This window comes from Scyliorhinus torazame, chromosome 29 (assembly GCF_047496885.1).
Source record: "Scyliorhinus torazame isolate Kashiwa2021f chromosome 29, sScyTor2.1, whole genome shotgun sequence".
Classification (NCBI taxonomy): domain Eukaryota; kingdom Metazoa; phylum Chordata; class Chondrichthyes; order Carcharhiniformes; family Scyliorhinidae; genus Scyliorhinus; species Scyliorhinus torazame.
In genome coordinates this window covers 2,459,474-2,481,493 of record NC_092735.1, presented here as the reverse complement: position 1 = coordinate 2,481,493, position 22,020 = coordinate 2,459,474, and the positions used below count along the sequence as shown (strand labels likewise).

At 52.4% G+C, this 22,020-nt stretch overlaps 1 protein-coding gene across 1 annotated transcript in view; it reads left to right on the top strand.

The window, feature by feature from the left end:
- The window catches only part of LOC140403811 (protein shisa-9-like), a 749,350-nt gene that overhangs the window by 305,521 nt on the left and 421,809 nt on the right, over positions 1-22,020 (top strand). The window contains exon 2 of the mRNA XM_072491969.1: positions 134-990. Coding sequence (XP_072348070.1) covers positions 443-990 — 548 coding nt within the window. The 5' untranslated portion in view covers positions 134-442. The remainder of the gene's footprint in view (positions 1-133; positions 991-22,020) is intronic.

The window sequence follows — 22,020 nt, the reverse complement described above, 5'->3', positions numbered from 1 at the left end:
GCTTTTAACAGAATAATGGATCAGGGGTGTGGGAGAGAATGCTGGAGTGCTGTTTGCCGTGAGTAACACTGTGTTTATGTGTTTATTGAATATGACGGTGAATTGTTACAGATCTCTGTCCTGACTCCTGCAGGGTTTGTCCAATGATGTGATTTTACCGCCTCTCCCTCCAGCCCATGGCAACGACAGAACTGGGATATTGGCTCTTGTCCAAGGGTCCTCACACACACGCACGTCTCGAGAAAACAGACTGAAAGACTGCTGGGTTTAAGTTTCGGACTGTTTTTCGGAGCTGTATGTCGCTGACTCTGCCCTCGCCTTCCAAGCTTGGCCGAGCACATTCAGCTCGAACCTTCAAGAAGAGTCTCTCCGATTGGACAAACGCCTTCAAACGTTTCCATCGCGTCGCCGCCCTGAGGTTTGATTGTCCTCCCGGATTTGGATGCAACTCCCAATGGAGTTCCACGTAATGGTTGGCGTGTGGGGTTACTTCCTGATGGGGCAGGTGTTGATCTGGGCTCGGGCGCACAGTGACAAGGTGGAGAAGTTGGACGGCACTGCCGTGCAAACCGACAATGGCACCAAAATATCCCCTTCGGAGGACTCACCGGGGTCAACGGCAACCCCTCTGAACTCAGACAGGTGTCGTGGCTACTATGACGTGATGGGGCAGTGGGACCCCCCGTTTAACTGCAACGCGGGCACCTACCTGTACTGCTGTGGCACCTGTGGATACCGGTTCTGTTGTGAGTTTAAGCATGACCGCCTGGACCAGAGCACCTGTACCAACTATGACACACCAAACTGGGCAAACACCGGAAAGCCCCCGGTGACAGTAGACAACACCATTGAAGACCCAGAAAAGGACAAAACCAACATGATTGTCTACATTATCTGTGGGGTGGTAGCCATTATGGTTCTGGTTGGGATCTTCACCAAACTGGGTTTGGAGAAGGCCCGAAGGCCTCAAACCGAGATGGACATGTCCAGGTAAGACCTCACCCTATTTGTCTTTTTAGCGCAAAGTCATTTGTAAATTCCCGACAAAAGAAAATAAACTTTACCGCCGGGTTCAGGAGAGCAACAGGGGCGGGAAGCGGCTGTCGCTGTGAATGGACGAGCACCTGACAAAGTTGCTTCTCATTTCCTGTTCACCAATCTGAGCTTTTCAATAGTGAGACGAGATTAGCGTTTCCAACTAAGTGACGGCCTGAGGCACAGGGATCGTGGCTTATTGAAGCTGCATTAATCATTCACGGCTTGGCGCACATCGCCCCACGTTCAATGTGGCGGGAAGCGTCTGTCCGTACCGTAACGCCACTTTATGAAAGGACAGAAGGAACTCGCATTTATATAGCGCCCTGACCTAACCACAGGATGTCACAGGCACTGCGTTTCACTGAATGGGGCCGGGGGGCGGCTGGTACCAATGACAGTGGGAGAGGCCTGATGTCGGCTAGAAGGGGGAAGGGTGTGAAAGTCCAAAGATGTGCAGGTTGGGTGGATTGGCCATGCTAAATTACCCTTAGTGTCCAAAAGGATTAGGTGGGGTTACTGGGTTACGGGGATAGGTTGGAGCCTGGGTTTAAGTAGGTTGCTCTTTCCAAGGGCCGGTGCAGACTTGATGGGCCGAATGGCCTCCTTCTGCACTGTAAATTCTATGATTCTCTGACAGGGCCTTTGGGAGCGCCCCGATGCCAGCGATCCCTGTGGAGGTTGCCTAGTCTCTCACTCTGAGACCAGGGCAGCCCTCTCTCTGTCAGGTTTCACCCCGGCTCCAGAGGTGGGGGAGAATTCCAATGGCAATCATGCCGGAAGAGCCGGTGCGTTTCACGGTTTTCCTGGCTGGAATGGCCGGGATTCTCCATTCCCCGTTGCTAAGATTGGGAATCCCGACTGGGCGGAGAATCCCGCATTGGCCCCACAATGGGATCAGTGCCGGGTGGCAGGCCCCTACCCTGGCGCTCGCCCCGCCAGCGAGAGCGGGCTTCCTGCCCACGCCAGCGGGAACATTCAGAGAGCTCACCCGCACTCATTTCAATGAGATTAAAGGGCTGGAAGTTCAAATCCGCCCCCCCCCCCCCACCCCCTCCCCCACACACACACACACAACTCTGCTCCGAAAGCGGGAACTACACTGGGCAAACTTTCCTGGAATTATTGCCAAGCTGGCCTGGCGTTCCAGACCCTGAGGGGGGTCAAGGGTGGCAGCCCATGGCTCACATGCCCCACTGCCAGGCTGCAAACGGAAGGGTCTCCCTGGGGGCCTGGGGCATTGTGTGGGCTCAGCCTGTGGGACCCTCTCCCGGGATGGGGGTACTGTGCCTGGACCTTCCCCTCCAGCCCTGGGGAACCCGAAGGCCACTGCTGGCATGGTGACCTCAGGAAGCCCCCTGTTCAAGGTCGGACCTGTTTAAACTCCGAAGTGGCCTCCTCTCTCTGAACTGCTGTCTGACAGCTGATGAGCAGACCAGACAGTTCATTGAAGATCCAGCTCAGGGAGAGTTTTGCTTTCCTCCCGTCTGCTCCATCACACCTATGCTTTTCAAACTATTGCTTGTTGAAGTGTCTCAGCCTTCTGGAAATCCTCAACACTTGAAAAGTCTTGCAATCCACCAAGATCCTTTGAAATGCAAAGCATTCATTCAATTTCACAGTGCAGTACTTTTATCTAACCTTTGATTGGCAGCTTAATGGTTAAACACAGCACGCCGGAGGATTGTTTATTTATCTTTATTCATCTTCACGCTTGAATGTATCTCAAGTACCCTCCATTGGCTCCAACTGCAATGTTTATAACAAAGCTTGTTTTTGTTGACAGCTGCTGACCACTTCAGCAACCCTAAGTGCTTTCTGCGGTTAGAAAAGGGAAGGGACAGCACTTAGCTGCTTTGAAGTGGTCAGAAGCTGGCAGCGGCAAAGGGGAACTTAATCAATGGGCTAACCCCCTTGACCCCACTCGGGGTCCAGCGCACCAGGCTAGGGTGTCAGTACCATTGCACCAGGAGACAGTGCACCATTAGCAATGCCAAGAGAGTGAAAGGGGGGGGTGCTGGGTGAGAAGGTGGCTCTGGTTGTGGGGGGAGGGGAGGTGAGTTGGGAGGTGGTCGGGTCACCCTCATGCAGGCATGCTGTGAGGGGAGAGTGACACATTATTCCCATAATGGGGAGGATAGTGCCCCTCCTGAATGAGGGTTGGAGATGCTCCCCTTGCCCATGGGGGTGGGGCAGTGGGGATGGCGGAGGGGCGGGGGGGCGGGGGAGGAGTGGTAAACATTTGTGTTACTGGGAGGAGGTGGGCCTGTCTCTGAGCACTGGGGTGGGGCCTTCCAATTGGCAGGCAGACAGCGGTGACTACCAGCCACCCGGCACCTTCTCCGCGATGCATATTTGTGCATCGTCAGGTTACGAGAAGAGCGCCTCCCAGCCCCAGCGGGACACGGTCCCAATTCTCTCCCAGGGAGAGCACTTCGACTCTGGAATGGAGAATCCCGGCCTCGGTCATTTCTTTGGGACAATTCCGGCCCAATCGGATGAATTCCCACCACGGCTGCTGGTGGAATTAAAATTCAATGAATTAATTGTCTCATGGTGATGGTGAAACTATCTTCGCTTATTCTCTAACAGCTGGCCTCGTTCCTTGAGGGGAACCTGCCGTCCTTTCCCGGTCTGGCTTACACGTGACTCCAGACCCACAGCAATGTGGGTTTTTTTCATTCATGCATGTGGGCATCAGGGGCCATCCCTAGTTGTTGCCCTTCAGAAGGTGGGGGTGAGCTGCCTTCTTGAACCGCTGCAGTCCGCGCAATGTAGGTACACCCACTGTGCTGTTAGGGAGGGAGCTCCAGGATTTTGACCCAGCGACAGTGAAGGAACGGCCAATATATTTCCCAGTCAGGGTGGTTATCACGCACCAGCTCCCCTTCCGTTCAAGAATGTTCGGAAGGCGCAAAGCGAGCCTCGCTGGGTCTGTGCCCCCCCCCCCCTCCCGGCGTGTCTTGGGCCCCCCACCCATGGTGCAGCGGGAGCGAAAACCCAGAAAACAAACCTCTGACGGAAAGCTGAATAATCTCAAAAATAAACTCAAAATACAGCGGAGTAAGTCGGGATAAACTCCCAACCTTTCACTTGTTTCGCAAGAATTTCCATTTAAAACTCGCCCATGAGCGAACTCTGTCACTAGTGATTACTGTGAGGTGGGAGGATAGAGCGGGGGGGGGGGGGGGCGGCCGGGGTCAGTCAAAGCTGCCATGGTTATTTTCCAGACTTGTTCCCGTCACACTGTCAGATCGCACGAGTGCATCATTACTCCAGTACACAAAAGCTCTCCTGTGGTGATGCATCGCACCCAGAGTCTTAATGGATTGTAACGTGATGCCTCCTCCCCCTCCTCCAGATCCCCCCTTGACCTCAGTCAAAATCAGCTGTAACTGGGATTGAATAATGTTTGAAATCAGCCCTCCTGGTCTCAATAACACCATTTTCTTTTGTTGCTGGGGAGTTTAGTACAGCTCCTTCATCGAGTTTGATGGCAATGCCATTTAATAACTTCCTTACTCTTGCTCATGAGTCAGAGACCGTGGGTTGAATTACTCGAGGACACGAATCGGAGCTGACACCCCACGCAGTGACTCTCCTCCAGCTGGGTGGGACCTGGTCTCAGCCACTTCCATTCGCATCCATCTACCCACTGCCAGCGAATCTCTGGCTGTTCCTTCTCTTCCTATTGCATACAGTTCTGGTCACCGCATTATCGGAAGGACGTGGAGGCTTTGGAGCGGGTGCAGAGGAGATTTACCAGGATGTTGCCTGGTATGCAGGGAAAATCTGATGAGGAAAGGCTGATGGACTTGAGGTTGTTTTCGTTGGAGAGAAGAAGGTTAAGAGGTGACTTAATTGAGGCATACAAGATGAAAATGAAATGAAATGAAAATCACTTATTGTCACGAATAGGCTTCAAATGAAGTTACTGTGAAAAGCCCCTAGTCGCCACATTCCGGCGTCTGTTCGGGGAGGCTGTTACGGGAATTGAACCGCGCTGTTGGCCTGCCTTGGTCTGCTTTAGAAGCCAGCGATTTAGCCCAGTGTAAACCAGCCCCTGATCAGAGGATTGGATAGGGTGGACAGTGAGAGCCTTTTTCCTCGGATGGTGATGTCTAGCTCGAGGGGACATAGCTTTAAATTGAGGGGAGATAGATATAGGACAGATGTCAGAGGTAGGTTCTTTACTCAGAGAGTAGTAAGGGTGTGGAATGTCCTGCCTGCAACAGTAGTGGACTCGCCAACACTAAGGGTATTCAAATGGTCATTGGATAGACATATGGACGATAAGGGAATAGTGTAGATGGGTTTAGAGTGGTTTCACAGGTCGGCGCAACATCGAGGGCTGAAGGGCCTGTCCTGCGCTGTAATGTTCTATGTTCTATGTTCTATGTACTATGTACTACCGACGTGAGGCTCACCGGCCTATAGTTTGCAGGATTATCCCTGCTACCTTTGTTAAACAGCGGTACCACATTAGCTATTCTCCAGTCCTCTGGGATCTCACCTGTAGCCAATGAGGATACAGAGATGTCAGTCAAGGTCCCAGCAATCTCCTCCCTTGCTTCCCTCAGTATTCTGGGGAAAAACCCATCCAAAGAACAAAGCACGATACAGCACAGGAGCAGGCCCTTCGGCCCGCCAAGCCTGAGCCGACCACGGTACCTGCCTAAACTAAAACCGGCTGCACGGAGTCCGTATCCTTCCAGTCCCACCCTATTCATGTATTTGTCTAGATGCCCCTTAAATGCTGCTATCGTACCGGCTCCCACCCCCTCCCCAGGCAGCGCATACCATATATTTACCATCCTCTGTGTAAGAAGCTTGCCTCGCACATTTGTTCTGAAGTTTTCCCCACGCACTTTATACCCATGTCCCTAGGTCTTGACTCTCCAACCCTAGGAAAGAGCATCTGACTCCACTCTGTCCATGACCCTCACAATCTTGTAGACCTCGATCAGGTCGCCCCTCAACCTCCTTCGTTCCAGTGAGAACAAACCGAGTTTATTCAACCGCTCCTCATAGCTAATGCCCTCCATACCAGGCAACATTCTGGTAAATCTCTTCTGCACCCTCTCTAAAGCCTCCAATCCTTCTGGTAGTGTGGCGACCAGAATTGAACACTATACTCCAAGTGTGGCCTAACTAAGGTTCTATACAGCTGCAACATGACTTGCCAATTCTTATACTCAATGCCCCGACCAATGAAGGCAAGCATGCCGTATGCCTTCTTGACTACCTTCTCCACCTGTGTTGCCCCTTTCAGTGATCGGTGAACATGCACGCCCAGCTCTCTCTGCCTGTCAGTACTCGCAAGAGTTCTACCATTTACTCTCTAATTCCTACCTGCATTAGACCTTCCAAAGTGCATTACCTCACACTCGTCCGGATTAAACTCCATCTGCCATCTCTCCGCCCAAGTCTTCAACCAGTTAATACTTTGCTGTATCCTCTGACAGTCCTCTTCACTATCCGCAACTCCACCAATATTTATGTCGTCTGAGAACTTACTAATCAGACCAGTTACATTTTCTTCAAAATCATTTATATATACTACGAATAACAGAGGCCCCAGACTGACCCCTGTGGAATGCTGCAAGTCATAGCCTTCCATTCAGAAAAGTCTTCTGTGCCAAGCCAGTTCTGGGTCCAACTTGCCAGTTCCCTCTGATCCCGTGTGGCTTCCGTGAGATACCTTGTCTGGCCCAGGAGACTTATTGACCTCAATGTCTTTTAAAACACCTCCTCCTTTTCGATGTTAACATGACCCAGGCTCACCACACCCCCTACCCAAGAATCATCTTCCACAAAGTCCTTTACTTTGGTGAACAGTGATCTAAAGTACTCTTTTATTCCTAGAATCAGGATTTACAGGGCAGAATTAGGCCATTCAGCCCATCGAGTCTGCACCCAGCACTTGGAAAGAGCACCCTATCCCCGTAATCCCACCCAACCTATTTTGGACACTAAGAGCAATTTATCATGGCCAATCCACCTAACCTGCGCATCTTTGGACTGTGGGAGGAAACCGGAGCACCCGGAGGAAATCCACGCACACACGGGGAGGATGTGCAGACTCCGCACAGACAGTGACCCAAGCCTGAATCGAACCTGGGACCCTGGAGCTGTGAAACAACTGTGCTAACCACTGTGCTACCGTGCTCGCCCATTTCTGCTGGCACACCCCCTGGGGACCCCCTGTAAATACTGACACTCTCCCCGGGGACCCCCTGTAAATGCTGACACTCTCCCCGGGGACCCCCTGTAAATGCTGACACTCTCCTCGGGGAACCCCTGTAAATACTGACACACTCCCCGGGGACCGCCTGTAAATACTGACACACTCGCCGGGAACACCCTGAAAATACTGACACACTCCCCGGGAACACCCTGTAAATGCTGACACACTCCCCGGGAACACCCTGTAAATACTGACACACTCCCCGGGAACACCCTGTAAATACTGACACACTCCCCGGGAACACCCTGTAAATACTGTCACACTCCCCGGGAACGCCCTGTAAATACTGACACACTCCCCCGAAATCCCCTGTAAATACTGACACACTCCCCGGGAACACCCTGTAAATACTGACACACTCCCCGCGGACCCCCTGTAAATACTGACACACTCCCCGGGGACCCCCTGTAAATACTGACACACTCCCCGGGGACCACCTGTAAATACTGACACACTCTCCGGGAATTCCCTGTAAATACTGACACACTCCCCGGGAACACTCTGTAAATACTGACACACTCCCTGGGAACACCCTGTAAATATTGACACACTCCCCGGGGACCCCCTGCAAATACTGACACTCTCCCCGGGGACCCCCTGTAAATACTGACACTCTCCCCAGGAACACCCTTTAAATACTGACACTCTCCCCAGGGACGCCCATTAAATACTGACACACTCCCCGGGAACACACTGTAAATACTGACACACTCCCCGGGGACCCCCTGTAAATACTGACACATTCCCCGGGAACACCTTGTAAATACTGACTCTCTCCCCCCGGGAACACCCTGTAAATACTGACACACTCGCTGGGAACACCCTGTAAATACTGACACTCTCGCCGGGAACACCCTGTAAATACTGACACACTCCCCCGGAACACCCTGTAAAAACTGACACACTCCCCAGGGACCCCCTGTAAATACTGACACACTACCCGGGAACACCCAGTAAATACTGACACACTCCCCGGGAACACCCTGTAAATACTGACACTCTCCCCGGGAATCACCTGTAAATACTGACACACTCCCCGGGAAAACCCTGTAAATACTGACACACTCCCCGTGAACACCCTGTAAATACTGACACACTCCCCGGGAACACCCTGTAAATACTGACACACTTTCCGGGAACACCCTGTAAATACTGACTCACTCCCCGGAGACTCCCTGTAAATACTGACTCACTCCCCGGGAACCCCCTGTAAATACTGACACACTCCCCGGGGACCCCCTGTAAATACTGACACACTACCCGGGAACACCCTGTAAATACTGACACACTCCCCGGGAACACCCTGTAAATACTGACACTCTCCCCGGGAATCCCCTGTAAATACTGACACACTCCCTGGGAACACGCTGTAAATACTGACACACTCCCCGTGAACACCCTGTAAATACTGTCACACTCCCCGGGGACCCCCTGTAAATACTGACACACTCCCCGGGAACACCCTGTAAAAACTGACACATTCCCCGGGGACCCCCTGTAAATACTGACACACCCTCCGGGAATCCCCTGTAAATACTGACACACTCCGCGGGGACCCCCTGTAAATACTGACACACTCCCCGGGGACCCCCTGCAAATACTGACTCACTCCCCGGGAACCCCCTGTAAATACTGACACACTCCTCGGGGACACCCTGTAAATACTGACACACTCCCCGTGAACCCCCTGTAAATACTGACACACTCCTCGGGGACACCCTGTAAATACTGACACACTCCCCGTGAACACCCTGTAAAAACTGACACATTCCCCGGGGACCCCCTGTAAATACTGACACACCCTCCGGGAATCCCCTGTAAATACTGACACACTCCGCGGGGACCCCCTGTAAATACTGACACATCCCCGGGGACCCCCTGCAAATACTGACTCACTCCCCGGGAACCCCCTGTAAATACTGACACACTCCTCGGGGACACCCTGTAAATACTGACACACTCCCCGTGAACACCCTGTAAATACTGACACACTCCCTGGGAACACCCTGTAAATACTGACACACTCCCCGGGGACCCCCTGTCAATACTGACACACTTCAGGGAACACCCTGTAAATACTGACACACTCCCCGGGAACACCCTGTAAATACTGACACACTCCCTGGGAACACCCTGTAAATACTGACACACTCCACGGGGACCCCCTGTAAATACTGACACTGTCACCGGGAACTCCCTGTAAATACTGACACACTCCCCGGGAACACCCTGTAAATACTGACACACTCCCCGGGAACACTCTGTAAATACAGACAGTCTCCCCGGGAACTCCCTGTAAATACTGACTCACGCCCCGGGAACACTCTGTAAATACTGAGACACTCCCCGGGAACACCCTGTAAATACTGACACACTCCCTGCAAACACCCTGTAAATACTGACACACTCCCCGGGAACAACCTGTAAATACTGACACACTCCCCGGGGACCCCCTGTAAATACTGACACATTCCCCGGGGACCCCCTGTAAATACTGACACACTCCTCGGGGACCCCCTGTAAATACTGACACACTCCCCGGGAACACCCTGTAAATACTGACACACTCCCCGGGAGCACCCTGTAAATACTGACACACTCCCCCGAGACCCCTTGTAAATACTTACACACTCCCCGGGAACACCCTGTAAATACTGACTCACTCCCCGGGAACCACATGTAAATACTGACACACTCCCCGGTAACCCCCTGTAAATACTGACACACTCCCAGGGAGCACCCTGTAAATACTGACACACTCCCCGGGAGCACCCTGTAAATACTGACACACTCCCCGGGAACACCCTGTAAATACTGACTCACTCCCCGGGAACCCCATGTAAATACTGACACACTCCCCGGGAACCCCCTGTAAATACTGACACACTCCCCGGGGACCCCCTGTAAATACTGACACACTCCCCGGGGACCCCCTGTAAATACTGACACACACCCTGGGAACACCCTGTAAATACTGACACACTCCCTGGGGACCCCCTGTACATACTGACACACTCCCCGGGAACACCCTGTAAATACTGACACACTCCCCGGGAACTCCCTGTAAATACTGACACAATCCACGGGAACACCCTGTAAATACTGACACACTCCCCGGGAACACCCTGTAAATACTGACACACTCCCCGGGAACATCCTGTAAATACTGACACACTCCTCGGGAACACCCTGCAAATACTGACACACTCCCCGGGAACACCCTGTAAATACCGACACACTCCCCAGGAACACCCTGTAAATACTGACACTCTCCTCGGGGACCCCCTGCAAATACTGACTCACTCCCCGGGAACCCCCTGTAAATACTGACACACTCCTCGGGGACACCCTGTAAATACTGACACACTCCCCGTGAACCCCCTGTAAATACTGACACACTACCCGGGAACACCCTGTAAATACTGACACACTCCCCGGGAACACCCTGTAAATACTGACACTCTCCCCGGGAATCCCCTGTAAATACTGACACACTCCCCGGGAACACGCTGTAAATACTGACACACTCCCCGTGAACACCCTGTAAATACTGTCACACTCCCCGGGAACACCCTGTAAATACTGACACACTCCCCGGGGACCCCCTGTAAATACTGACACACTCCCCGGGAACACCCTGTAAAAACTGACACATTCCCCGGGGACCCCCTGTAAATACTGACACACCCTCCGGGAATCCCCTGTAAATACTGACACACTCCGCGGGGACCCCCTGTAAATACTGACACACTCCCCGGGGACCCCCTGCAAATACTGACTCACTCCCCGGGAACCCCCTGTAAATACTGACACACTCCCCGGGGACCCCCTGCAAATACTGACTCACTCCCCGGGAACCCCCTGTAAATACTGACACACTCCTCGGGGACACCCTGTAAATACTGACACACTCCCCGTGAACACCCTGTAAATACTGACACACTCCCTGGGAACACCCTGTAAATACTGACACACTCCCCGGGGACCCCCTGTCAATACTGACACACTTCAGGGAACACCCTGTAAATACTGACACACTCCCCGGGAACACCCTGTAAATACTGACACACTCCCTGGGAACACCCTGTAAATACTGACACACTCCACGGGGACCCCCTGTAAATACTGACACTGTCACCGGGAACTCCCTGTAAATACTGACACACTCCCCGGGAACACCCTGTAAATACTGACACACTCCCCGGGAACACTCTGTAAATACAGACAGTCTCCCCGGGAACTCCCTGTAAATACTGACTCACGCCCCGGGAACACTCTGTAAATACTGAGACACTCCCCGGGAACACCCTGTAAATACTGACACACTCCCTGCAAACACCCTGTAAATACTGACACACTCCCCGGGAACAACCTGTAAATACTGACACACTCCCCGGGGACCCCCTGTAAATACTGACACATTCCCCGGGGACCCCCTGTAAATACTGACACACTCCTCGGGGACCCCCTGTAAATACTGACACACTCCCCGGGAACACCCTGTAAATACTGACACACTCCCCGGGAGCACCCTGTAAATACTGACACACTCCCCCGAGACCCCTTGTAAATACTTACACACTCCCCGGGAACACCCTGTAAATACTGACTCACTCCCGGGAACCACATGTAAATACTGACACACTCCCCGGTAACCCCCTGTAAATACTGACACACTCCCAGGGAGCACCCTGTAAATACTGACACACTCCCCGGGAGCACCCTGTAAATACTGACACACTCCCCGGGAACACCCTGTAAATACTGACTCACTCCCCGGGAACCCCATGTAAATACTGACACACTCCCCGGGAACCCCCTGTAAATACTGACACACTCCCCGGGGACCCCCTGTAAATACTGACACACTCCCCGGGGACCCCCTGTAAATACTGACACACACCCTGGGAACACCCTGTAAATACTGACACACTCCCTGGGGACCCCCTGTACATACTGACACACTCCCCGGGAACACCCTGTAAATACTGACACACTCCCCGGGAACTCCCTGTAAATACTGACACAATCCCCGGGAACACCCTGTAAATACTGACACACTCCCCGGGAACACCCTGTAAATACTGACACACTCCCCGGGAACATCCTGTAAATACTGACACACTCCTCGGGAACACCCTGCAAATACTGACACACTCCCCGGGAACACCCTGTAAATACCGACACACTCCCCAGGAACACCCTGTAAATACTGACACTCTCCTCGGGGACCCCCTGTAAATACTGACACACTCCCCGGGGACACCCTGTAAATACTGACACACTCCCCGGGAACACCCTGTAAATACTGACACACTCCCCAGGAACACTCTGTAAATACAGACACACTCCCCGGGAACACCCTGTAAATACTGACACACTCCCCAGGAACACTCTGTAAATACTGACACACTCCCCGGGGACCCCCTGTAAATACTGACACACTCCCTGGGAACACCCTGTAAATACTGACACACTCCCCGGGAACACCCTGTAAATACTGACACACTCCCTGGGGACCCCCTGTAAATACTGACACTCTCCCCGGGGACACCCTGTAAATACTGACACTCTCCCCGGGAACACCCTGTAAATACTGACACACTCCCCGGGAACACCCTGTAAATACTGACACACTCCCCGGGAATACCCTGTAAATACAGACACTCCCCGGGGACACCCTGTAAACACTGACACACTCCCCGGGAACACCCTGTAAATACTGACACACTCCCCGGGAACACCCTGTAAATACTGACACACTCCCCGGGGACACCCTGTAAATACTGACACACTCCCCGGGGACACCCTGTAAATACTTACTCACTCCCCGGGAACACCCTGTAAATACTGACACCCTCCCCGGGAACACCCTGTAAATACTGACACACTCCCCGGGAACACCCTGTAAATACTGACACACTCCCCGGGAACACCCTGTAAATACTGACACCCTCCCCGGACACGTCCTGTAAATACTGACTCACTCCCCGGGGACCCCCTTTAAATACTGACACTGTCCCCGGGAACACTCTGTAAATACTGACACACTCCCCGGGGCCCCCTGTAAATACTGACACACTCCCCGGGGCCCCCTGTAAATACTGACACACTCCCCGGGGACACCCTGTAAATACTGTCACACTCCCCGGGAACACCCTGTAAATACTGACACACTCCCCGGGGACCCCCTGTAAATACTGACACACTCCCCGGGAACACCCTGTAAAAACTGACACATTCCCCGGGGACCCCCTGTAAATACTGACACACCCTCCGGGAATCCCCTGTAAATACTGACACACTCCGCGGGGACCCCCTGTAAATACTGACACACTCCCCGGGGACCCCCTGCAAATACTGACTCACTCCCCGGGAACCCCCTGTAAATACTGACACACTCCCCGGGGACCCCCTGCAAATACTGACTCACTCCCCGGGAACCCCCTGTAAATACTGACACACTCCTCGGGGACACCCTGTAAATACTGACACACTCCCCGTGAACACCCTGTAAATACTGACACACTCCCTGGGAACACCCTGTAAATACTGACACACTCCCCGGGGACCCCCTGTCAATACTGACACACTTCAGGGAACACCCTGTAAATACTGACACACTCCCCGGGAACACCCTGTAAATACTGACACACTCCCTGGGAACACCCTGTAAATACTGACACACTCCACGGGGACCCCCTGTAAATACTGACACTGTCACCGGGAACTCCCTGTAAATACTGACACACTCCCCGGGAACACCCTGTAAATACTGACACACTCCCCGGGAACACTCTGTAAATACAGACAGTCTCCCCGGGAACTCCCTGTAAATACTGACTCACGCCCCGGGAACACTCTGTAAATACTGAGACACTCCCCGGGAACACCCTGTAAATACTGACACACTCCCTGCAAACACCCTGTAAATACTGACACACTCCCCGGGAACAACCTGTAAATACTGACACACTCCCCGGGGACCCCCTGTAAATACTGACACATTCCCCGGGGACCCCCTGTAAATACTGACACACTCCTCGGGGACCCCCTGTAAATACTGACACACTCCCCGGGAACACCCTGTAAATACTGACACACTCCCCGGGAGCACCCTGTAAATACTGACACACTCCCCCGAGACCCCTTGTAAATACTTACACACTCCCCGGGAACACCCTGTAAATACTGACTCACTCCCGGGAACCACATGTAAATACTGACACACTCCCCGGTAACCCCCTGTAAATACTGACACACTCCCAGGGAGCACCCTGTAAATACTGACACACTCCCCGGGAGCACCCTGTAAATACTGACACACTCCCCGGGAACACCCTGTAAATACTGACTCACTCCCCGGGAACCCCATGTAAATACTGACACACTCCCCGGGAACCCCCTGTAAATACTGACACACTCCCCGGGGACCCCCTGTAAATACTGACACACTCCCCGGGGACCCCCTGTAAATACTGACACACACCCTGGGAACACCCTGTAAATACTGACACACTCCCTGGGGACCCCCTGTACATACTGACACACTCCCCGGGAACACCCTGTAAATACTGACACACTCCCCGGGAACTCCCTGTAAATACTGACACAATCCCCGGGAACACCCTGTAAATACTGACACACTCCCCGGGAACACCCTGTAAATACTGACACACTCCCCGGGAACATCCTGTAAATACTGACACACTCCTCGGGAACACCCTGCAAATACTGACACACTCCCCGGGAACACCCTGTAAATACCGACACACTCCCCAGGAACACCCTGTAAATACTGACACTCTCCTCGGGGACCCCCTGTAAATACTGACACACTCCCCGGGGACACCCTGTAAATACTGACACACTCCCCGGGAACACCCTGTAAATACTGACACACTCCCCAGGAACACTCTGTAAATACAGACACACTCCCCGGGAACACCCTGTAAATACTGACACACTCCCCAGGAACACTCTGTAAATACTGACACACTCCCCGGGGACCCCCTGTAAATACTGACACACTCCCTGGGAACACCCTGTAAATACTGACACACTCCCCGGGAACACCCTGTAAATACTGACACACTCCCTGGGGACCCCCTGTAAATACTGACACTCTCCCCGGGGACACCCTGTAAATACTGACACTCTCCCCGGGAACACCCTGTAAATACTGACACACTCCCCGGGAACACCCTGTAAATACTGACACACTCCCCGGGAATACCCTGTAAATACAGACACTCCCCGGGGACACCCTGTAAACACTGACACACTCCCCGGGAACACCCTGTAAATACTGACACACTCCCCGGGAACACCCTGTAAATACTGACACACTCCCCGGGGACACCCTGTAAATACTGACACACTCCCCGGGGACACCCTGTAAATACTGACTCACTCCCCGGGAACACCCTGTAAATACTGACACCCTCCCCGGGAACACCCTGTAAATACTGACACACTCCCCGGGAACACCCTGTAAATACTGACACACTCCCCGGGAACACCCTGTAAATACTGACACCCTCCCCGGACACGTCCTGTAAATACTGACTCACTCCCCGGGGACCCCCTTTAAATACTGACACTGTCCCCGGGAACACTCTGTAAATACTGACACACTCCCCGGGGCCCCCTGTAAATACTGACACACTCCCCGGGGCCCCCTGTAAATACTGACACACTCCCCGGGGACCCCCTGTAAATACTGACACTCTCCCCGGGAACACTCTGTAAATACTGACACTCTCCCCGGGAACACCCTGTAAATACTGACACACTTCCTGGTCTCAAATCCACCTCTCCATCTGTTCCCCATGTCCCATTGAACTGTTTTAAATCAGAAATTCTGCCCATGGATTCTCAGCGTCTGTAACGTCTGCTCCGTCCCTTTAATCCCATTAAATATTTCAAGAACATTGAAAATGAAGGCAGTGTGCCCCAGGCAGTGAATTCCTCGCCTCCCTCAGTAACATCTCTCCTAACACATCCTGCCCTCACTTCATTACTGAGTTTGGATGCTTGAATTAATTCGGATTGAACTTGCTGCACAGGGCGCTCAGAGTTTGGCACCGGGGTTGCTTGAAGCAATGTTGAGGATTACAATGCTTGTAATGACCGTGACCCACTGTCAGCGCATCCTGAAGCGGCGATGCCAACCAATCTCCTCGGCCAAGGTTTGGCTCGTGTTTGTGCGCAGAGAGGCAGTGACGAGGAAACCTGGCACTCGCTGGTATCAATGGCATTAATTCTGCCGTCTCGCACAAACAACTTTTCTGCAAGGCTTGGACAGGCGGAGGCTTTGTTGTGAGGATGTGTTTGAAAGGTCTGGGAATATCTGAGCTCTTCGGGATTAATCCGGGAGATAATTGGCACCAGCTTCTTTCTCGATGCACGTGCTGTGACATCCCTGGTGACCTCTGACAGGCCCACTCTCCCATCTCACCCAATCAAATTAACACCACACTGGGGAGAATAAACTTGCATTTTTACAGCAACTTTCCCCACCTCAGGACGTCCCAGATCATTTTTCGGTATCTGTGGAATGCGGCCAAGCTCCCACAATTGACATGTGAAATTGAGCTGATGCTCTGCTTCTTTGGGTTTTGTTAGTGTGTGCTCACTTATTTAATTTCTCTGTGAATCTGATAACTGATCGATGCTCACTGTGCTTGATTTGTTCAGCCTGGGTGTTGACTCCAAGATAAGTGAGGGCACACACCCACAGAAGCTGAGTTGGGAGATATTTTAAGCGTTGTCTGAAACTCTGTAAATGAAATTTCTGCGCATTTAGAAATTAGTGCCAAATCTGATGTAAAATAATCAATTGTTTGAGCAATAAGTTTTGGCCCGGACTCTCCTTCAGAATTGAGTCCAGAGATTTTCTGCGTCCAGCTGGGAGAGGATAGGCCTTGGGTTAACGTCCCATCCGTCCAGCTCTGCTGCGGTCCCTCTGAAACATGCCTGCGTTATGTGCTCCAGCCCCCAGAATGACAAGTGAACCCATGCCCGTTAACTCAGCCCTGACCTTTCCAAGCCTCGCCTGGCAGGCCTCACTGCTTCCACCCTCCTTTGCTCATTGCAGCCCCTCCATCCATCACCACTGTGTTCACTGACCCACACTGGCGTCCAGTTTGGTAACGCTGAAGTTTAAATTCTCGTGCGCGGAGGTGGCACAGCCGATAGAGAGGCTGTGTGCTGACGGAGAGAGACCGACACAGGTAGTTTTTTGTTTTGGACGAGCCAGCAGGGTAAGAAGATTATCAGAGCAAATCACCCAAAGCTTTGGCAAAGAGGCAGGTTTTAAGGGGAATTTTAAATGGGCAGAGAGAAACGGACAGATTTAAAAAGGGGATTCCCGAGCTTCTCCCAGATGACTGATGGTGCGGGAATCGCTGCTGGAGTGAATTGTTCCAGGGGTGTGCACGAGGCCAGAAATAGAGGTGCTCAGAAACCCTGAAGGGTTATCGGGGCTGAAGGTTGGAGAGGTAGATCAAGCCACGCTAGGTATATTCTTGAACTTGCGAGCATACATTTGGCCCGCATTGTGGGCACGATTCTCTGAAATGGAGACAGAGTGTTCGCGCCGTCGTGAACGCCGTCGAGGTTCACGACGGCACGAAACGGCCCCTATCCCGACCGATTCAGGGCCCGAAAATGGTCTAGGAGCGGCGCCGCGTCATTTACGTCATACATGACGCGGCCAGCGCCGCATAACTGGCGTCACCCGCGCATGCATGGTTGCTGTCCCCCCCCCCCCCCCCCCCCGCCCCCCCCCCCCCCCCCCCCCCCCCGAGTCCGCCCCGCAAGAAGATGTCCAACGAATCTTGCGGGGCTGCGGAAGAAAGGAGGTCCTCCTTCAGACAGGCCGGCCCGACGATCGGTGGGCACCGATCGCGGGCCAGACCCCATTTGAGGCTCCCCCTCGGTGCAGGATCCCCCCTCGCCCCCTCCGCAGGCCGCCCCCCCCCCCAGCGTTCCCGCGCTGTTCCCGCCGGCAGCGACCAGGTGTGGACGGCGCCGGGGGGAAACCCGCCGTTTTGGGCAGGCCGCTCGGCCCATCCGGCACTGAGAATCGCGGGGGTACCGGTGAATCGCCACTTTGGCTGTCTCGGGCGATTCGCAAAACGCGATTGTGCCGATCTGGCCGCTTCCGTGAATCGTGGGAGGGCGTCGGACCGGCGTGGCGGGAAAATCTGCCGACCCAGACGATTCTCTGAAACGGCGCGGGAGCAGAGAATCGCGGCCCGTGTCTCCCGGGGATCGGGGAGAGGCTGAGGAACATTGAGGAGAGAGTTCATAATCCACCAAGTAACATATTAGCATATCTTCTGATCAATAAATTTGCATATAATTTGTATGACATTAGCCTAAACAATGATATTGGTACTAATTAGTCAATAATCACTGAATTTCAGAAGGGTAAGATTCCATTTAAGTTATTGGGGAAAGTATAGTTTCCAAGTAACTAAATTTGCATATTCACTGAATCTAATTTACATAATTAGATCAGTATTTTAAGTCCTATTAGATTAAGCAGAGGCCTCAGATTCCTTTTCATTTATTAATACATTTTGTAAAATATTTACTTCATCCATCCTTTCACCAGCACCATCTCATTTTTCTTCTTCATCGAATCCTACAGCAGGGACGAGGCCACTCAGTCCCATGTGTGTGCTAGCTTTCTGAAAGAACCATAATTCAATGCATTCTTCAGTGCAGCAGGAGGCCATTCGGCCCATCGAGTCTGCACCGACCTTCTGAAAGGGCACCCACCTAGGCCCACACCCCCATAGCCCCACCTGACCCGCATGGCTTTGTGACTGTGGGAGGAAACCGGAGCACCCGGAGGAAACCCACGCACACACGGGGAGGATGTGCAGACTCCGCACAGACAGTGACCCAAGCCTGGAATCGAACCTGCGACCCTGGGGCTGTGAGGCAGCAGTGCTAACCACTGTGCCACCGTATCCCTATCCAATTAGACTCACTTCCCTGCTCTTCCCCCATAGCTTTTCTTTTCAAATATTTATCCAATTCCCTTTTGAAATGTATTATTGAATATGCTTTCAGGCAGCGCATTTCAGATCAGAATTCACTGAGTTAAAAGCTAATCTCCTCACCCCATCTCTCACTCTTTTACAAATTTACTCTCAATCTGAGGCCGCTGATTATTGGCTGCCTGGTGGTGGAAACTATCTTATTTTTGTTTAATTTTCCGCATGAACTTGCCTGAGTTAATGAAGCGACTGTTGGATGGTGAAGACCGGCTGGTCTCGGGGTGGCTTCAGAGCTCAGCCAGTGCTGCTCCGTTCAGACAGTCAGACCAGGAAAGCTGGAGACCTGGGCCGGGATTCCCCCTTCCCCCGCCGCTGCGATCGGGCAGAGGGTGGAGCGTCGCCTGGAAAATGGGTTTGGCGCGGGCGGCAGTCCCATTGCCATCCTCTGCTGCCCCGCCACCGGCCGTAGTCCATTACCCAGCACCGTGCCAGCGGGAAAGTGTCCCCTGATGCAATCGACCGGCTGGAAGTCCAATTGTTCCTTAACCCCTCACTGTGATACTCCGATGCCCACTGGGCGAAGTATCGCCAAGCTCAGCTCTGGCGATGTGGAGTCCGAGGGGGTCTGAGGGGACAGAGCACAGATAATTTGCCCCTCTGCCCTGAGAGGCTCTCTGACTGTCTCTATCTATTCCCCTGATCATCTTATAAACCTCTATCAAGTCGCCCCTCATCCTTCTCCGATCTAATGTTAAAAGGCCTAGCACCCTCAACCTTTCCTCGTAAGTCCTACTCTCCATTCCAGGCAACATCCTGGTAAATCTTCTTTGCACCTTTTCCAAAGCTTCCACATCCTTCCTAAAATGAGGGGACCAGAACTGTACACAGTCTCCAAATGTGGCCTTACCAAAGTTTTGTACAGCTGCATCATCACCTCACGGCTCTTAAATTCAATCCCTCTGTTAATGAACGCGAGCACACCATAGGCCTTCTTCACAGCTCTATCCACTTGAGTGGCAACTTTCAAAGATGTATGAACATAGACCCCAAGATCTCTCTGCTCCTCCACATTGCCAAGAACTCTACCGTTAACCCTGTATTCCACATTCATATTTGTCCTTCCAAAATCTGTGCGGAGTCTGCACATCCTCCCCGTGTCTGCGTGGGTTTCCTCTGGGTGCTCCAGTTTCCTCCCACAGTCCAAAGATGTGCAGGTTAGGTGGATTGACCATGATAAATTGCCCTTAGTGTCCAAAATTGCCCTTAGAGTTGGGTGGGGTTACTGGGTTATGGGGATAGGGTGGAGGTGTTGACCTTGGGTAGGGTGCTCTTTCCAAGACCCGGTGCAGACTCGATGGGCCGAATGGCCTCCTTCTGCACTGTAAATTCTATGATCTTAAAAAATGGACAACCTCACACTTTTCAGGGTTAAACTCCATCTGCCACTTCTCAGCCCAGCTCTGCATCCTATCTATGTCTCTTTGCAGCCAACAACAGCCCTCCTCACTATCCACAACTCCACCAATCTTCGTATCGTCTGCAAATTTACTGACCCACCCTTCAACTCCCTCACCCAAGTCATTAATGAAAATCACAAACAGCAGAGGACCCAGAACTGATCCCTGTGGTATGCCACTGGTAACTGGGCTCCAGGCTGAATATTTGCCATCCACCACCACTCTCTGACTTCTATCATTTAGCCAGTTCGTTATCCAACTGGCCAAATTTCCCACTATCCCATGCCTCCTTACTTTCTGCATAAGCCTACCATGGGGAACCTTATCAAATGCCTTATTAAAATCCATGTACACTACATCCACTGCTTTACCTTCATCCACATGCTTGGTCACCTCCTCAAAGAATTCAATAAGACTTGTAAGGCAAGACCTACCCCTCACAAATCCATGCTGACTATCCCTAATCAAGCAGTGTCTTTCCAGATGCTCAGAAATCCTATCCCTCAGTACCCTTTCCATGACTTTGCCTACCACCGAAGTAAGACTAACTGGCCTGTAATTCCCAGGGTTATCCCATGTCCCTTTTTTGAACAGGGGCACGACATTCGCCACTCTCCAATCCCCTGGTACCACCCCTGTTGACAGTGAGGACGAAAAGATCATTGCCAACGGCTCTGCAATTTCATCTCTTGCTTCCCATAGAATCCTTGGATATATCCCGTCAGGCCCGGGGGCCTTGTCCATCCTCAAGTTTTTCAAAATGCCCAACACATCTTCCTTCCTATTAAGTATCTCCTCGAGCTTACCAGTCTGTTTCACACTGTCCTCTCCAACAATATGGCCCCTCGCATTCGTAAATACTGAAGAAAAGTACTCGTTCAAGACCTCTCCTATCTCTTCAGACTCAATATACAAGTTTTTTACGCAGTGGGTGGTGGGTGCCTGGAACGCTTTGCCAGCTGGGGTGGTAGAGGCGGGCACAAAAGCATCATTTAAGATTAATCTAGACAGATATATGAATGGGCGGGGAACAGAGGGAAGTAGATCCTTGGAAAATAGGCGACAGGTTTAGATAAAGGATCTGGATTGGCGCAGGCTGGGAGTGCCGAAGGGCCTGTTCCTGTGCTGTAATTTTCTTTGTTCTTGTCCTTCATTTCTTGTCCATTGTGCCTGTATTCAGTAGCTGGTTGTCACGGATCTTGCTGAGTTGAACTAAATAGATTGAACAGTCGCTCCTGGTATCATGTTGTGTTATGCTGCTTCGGAT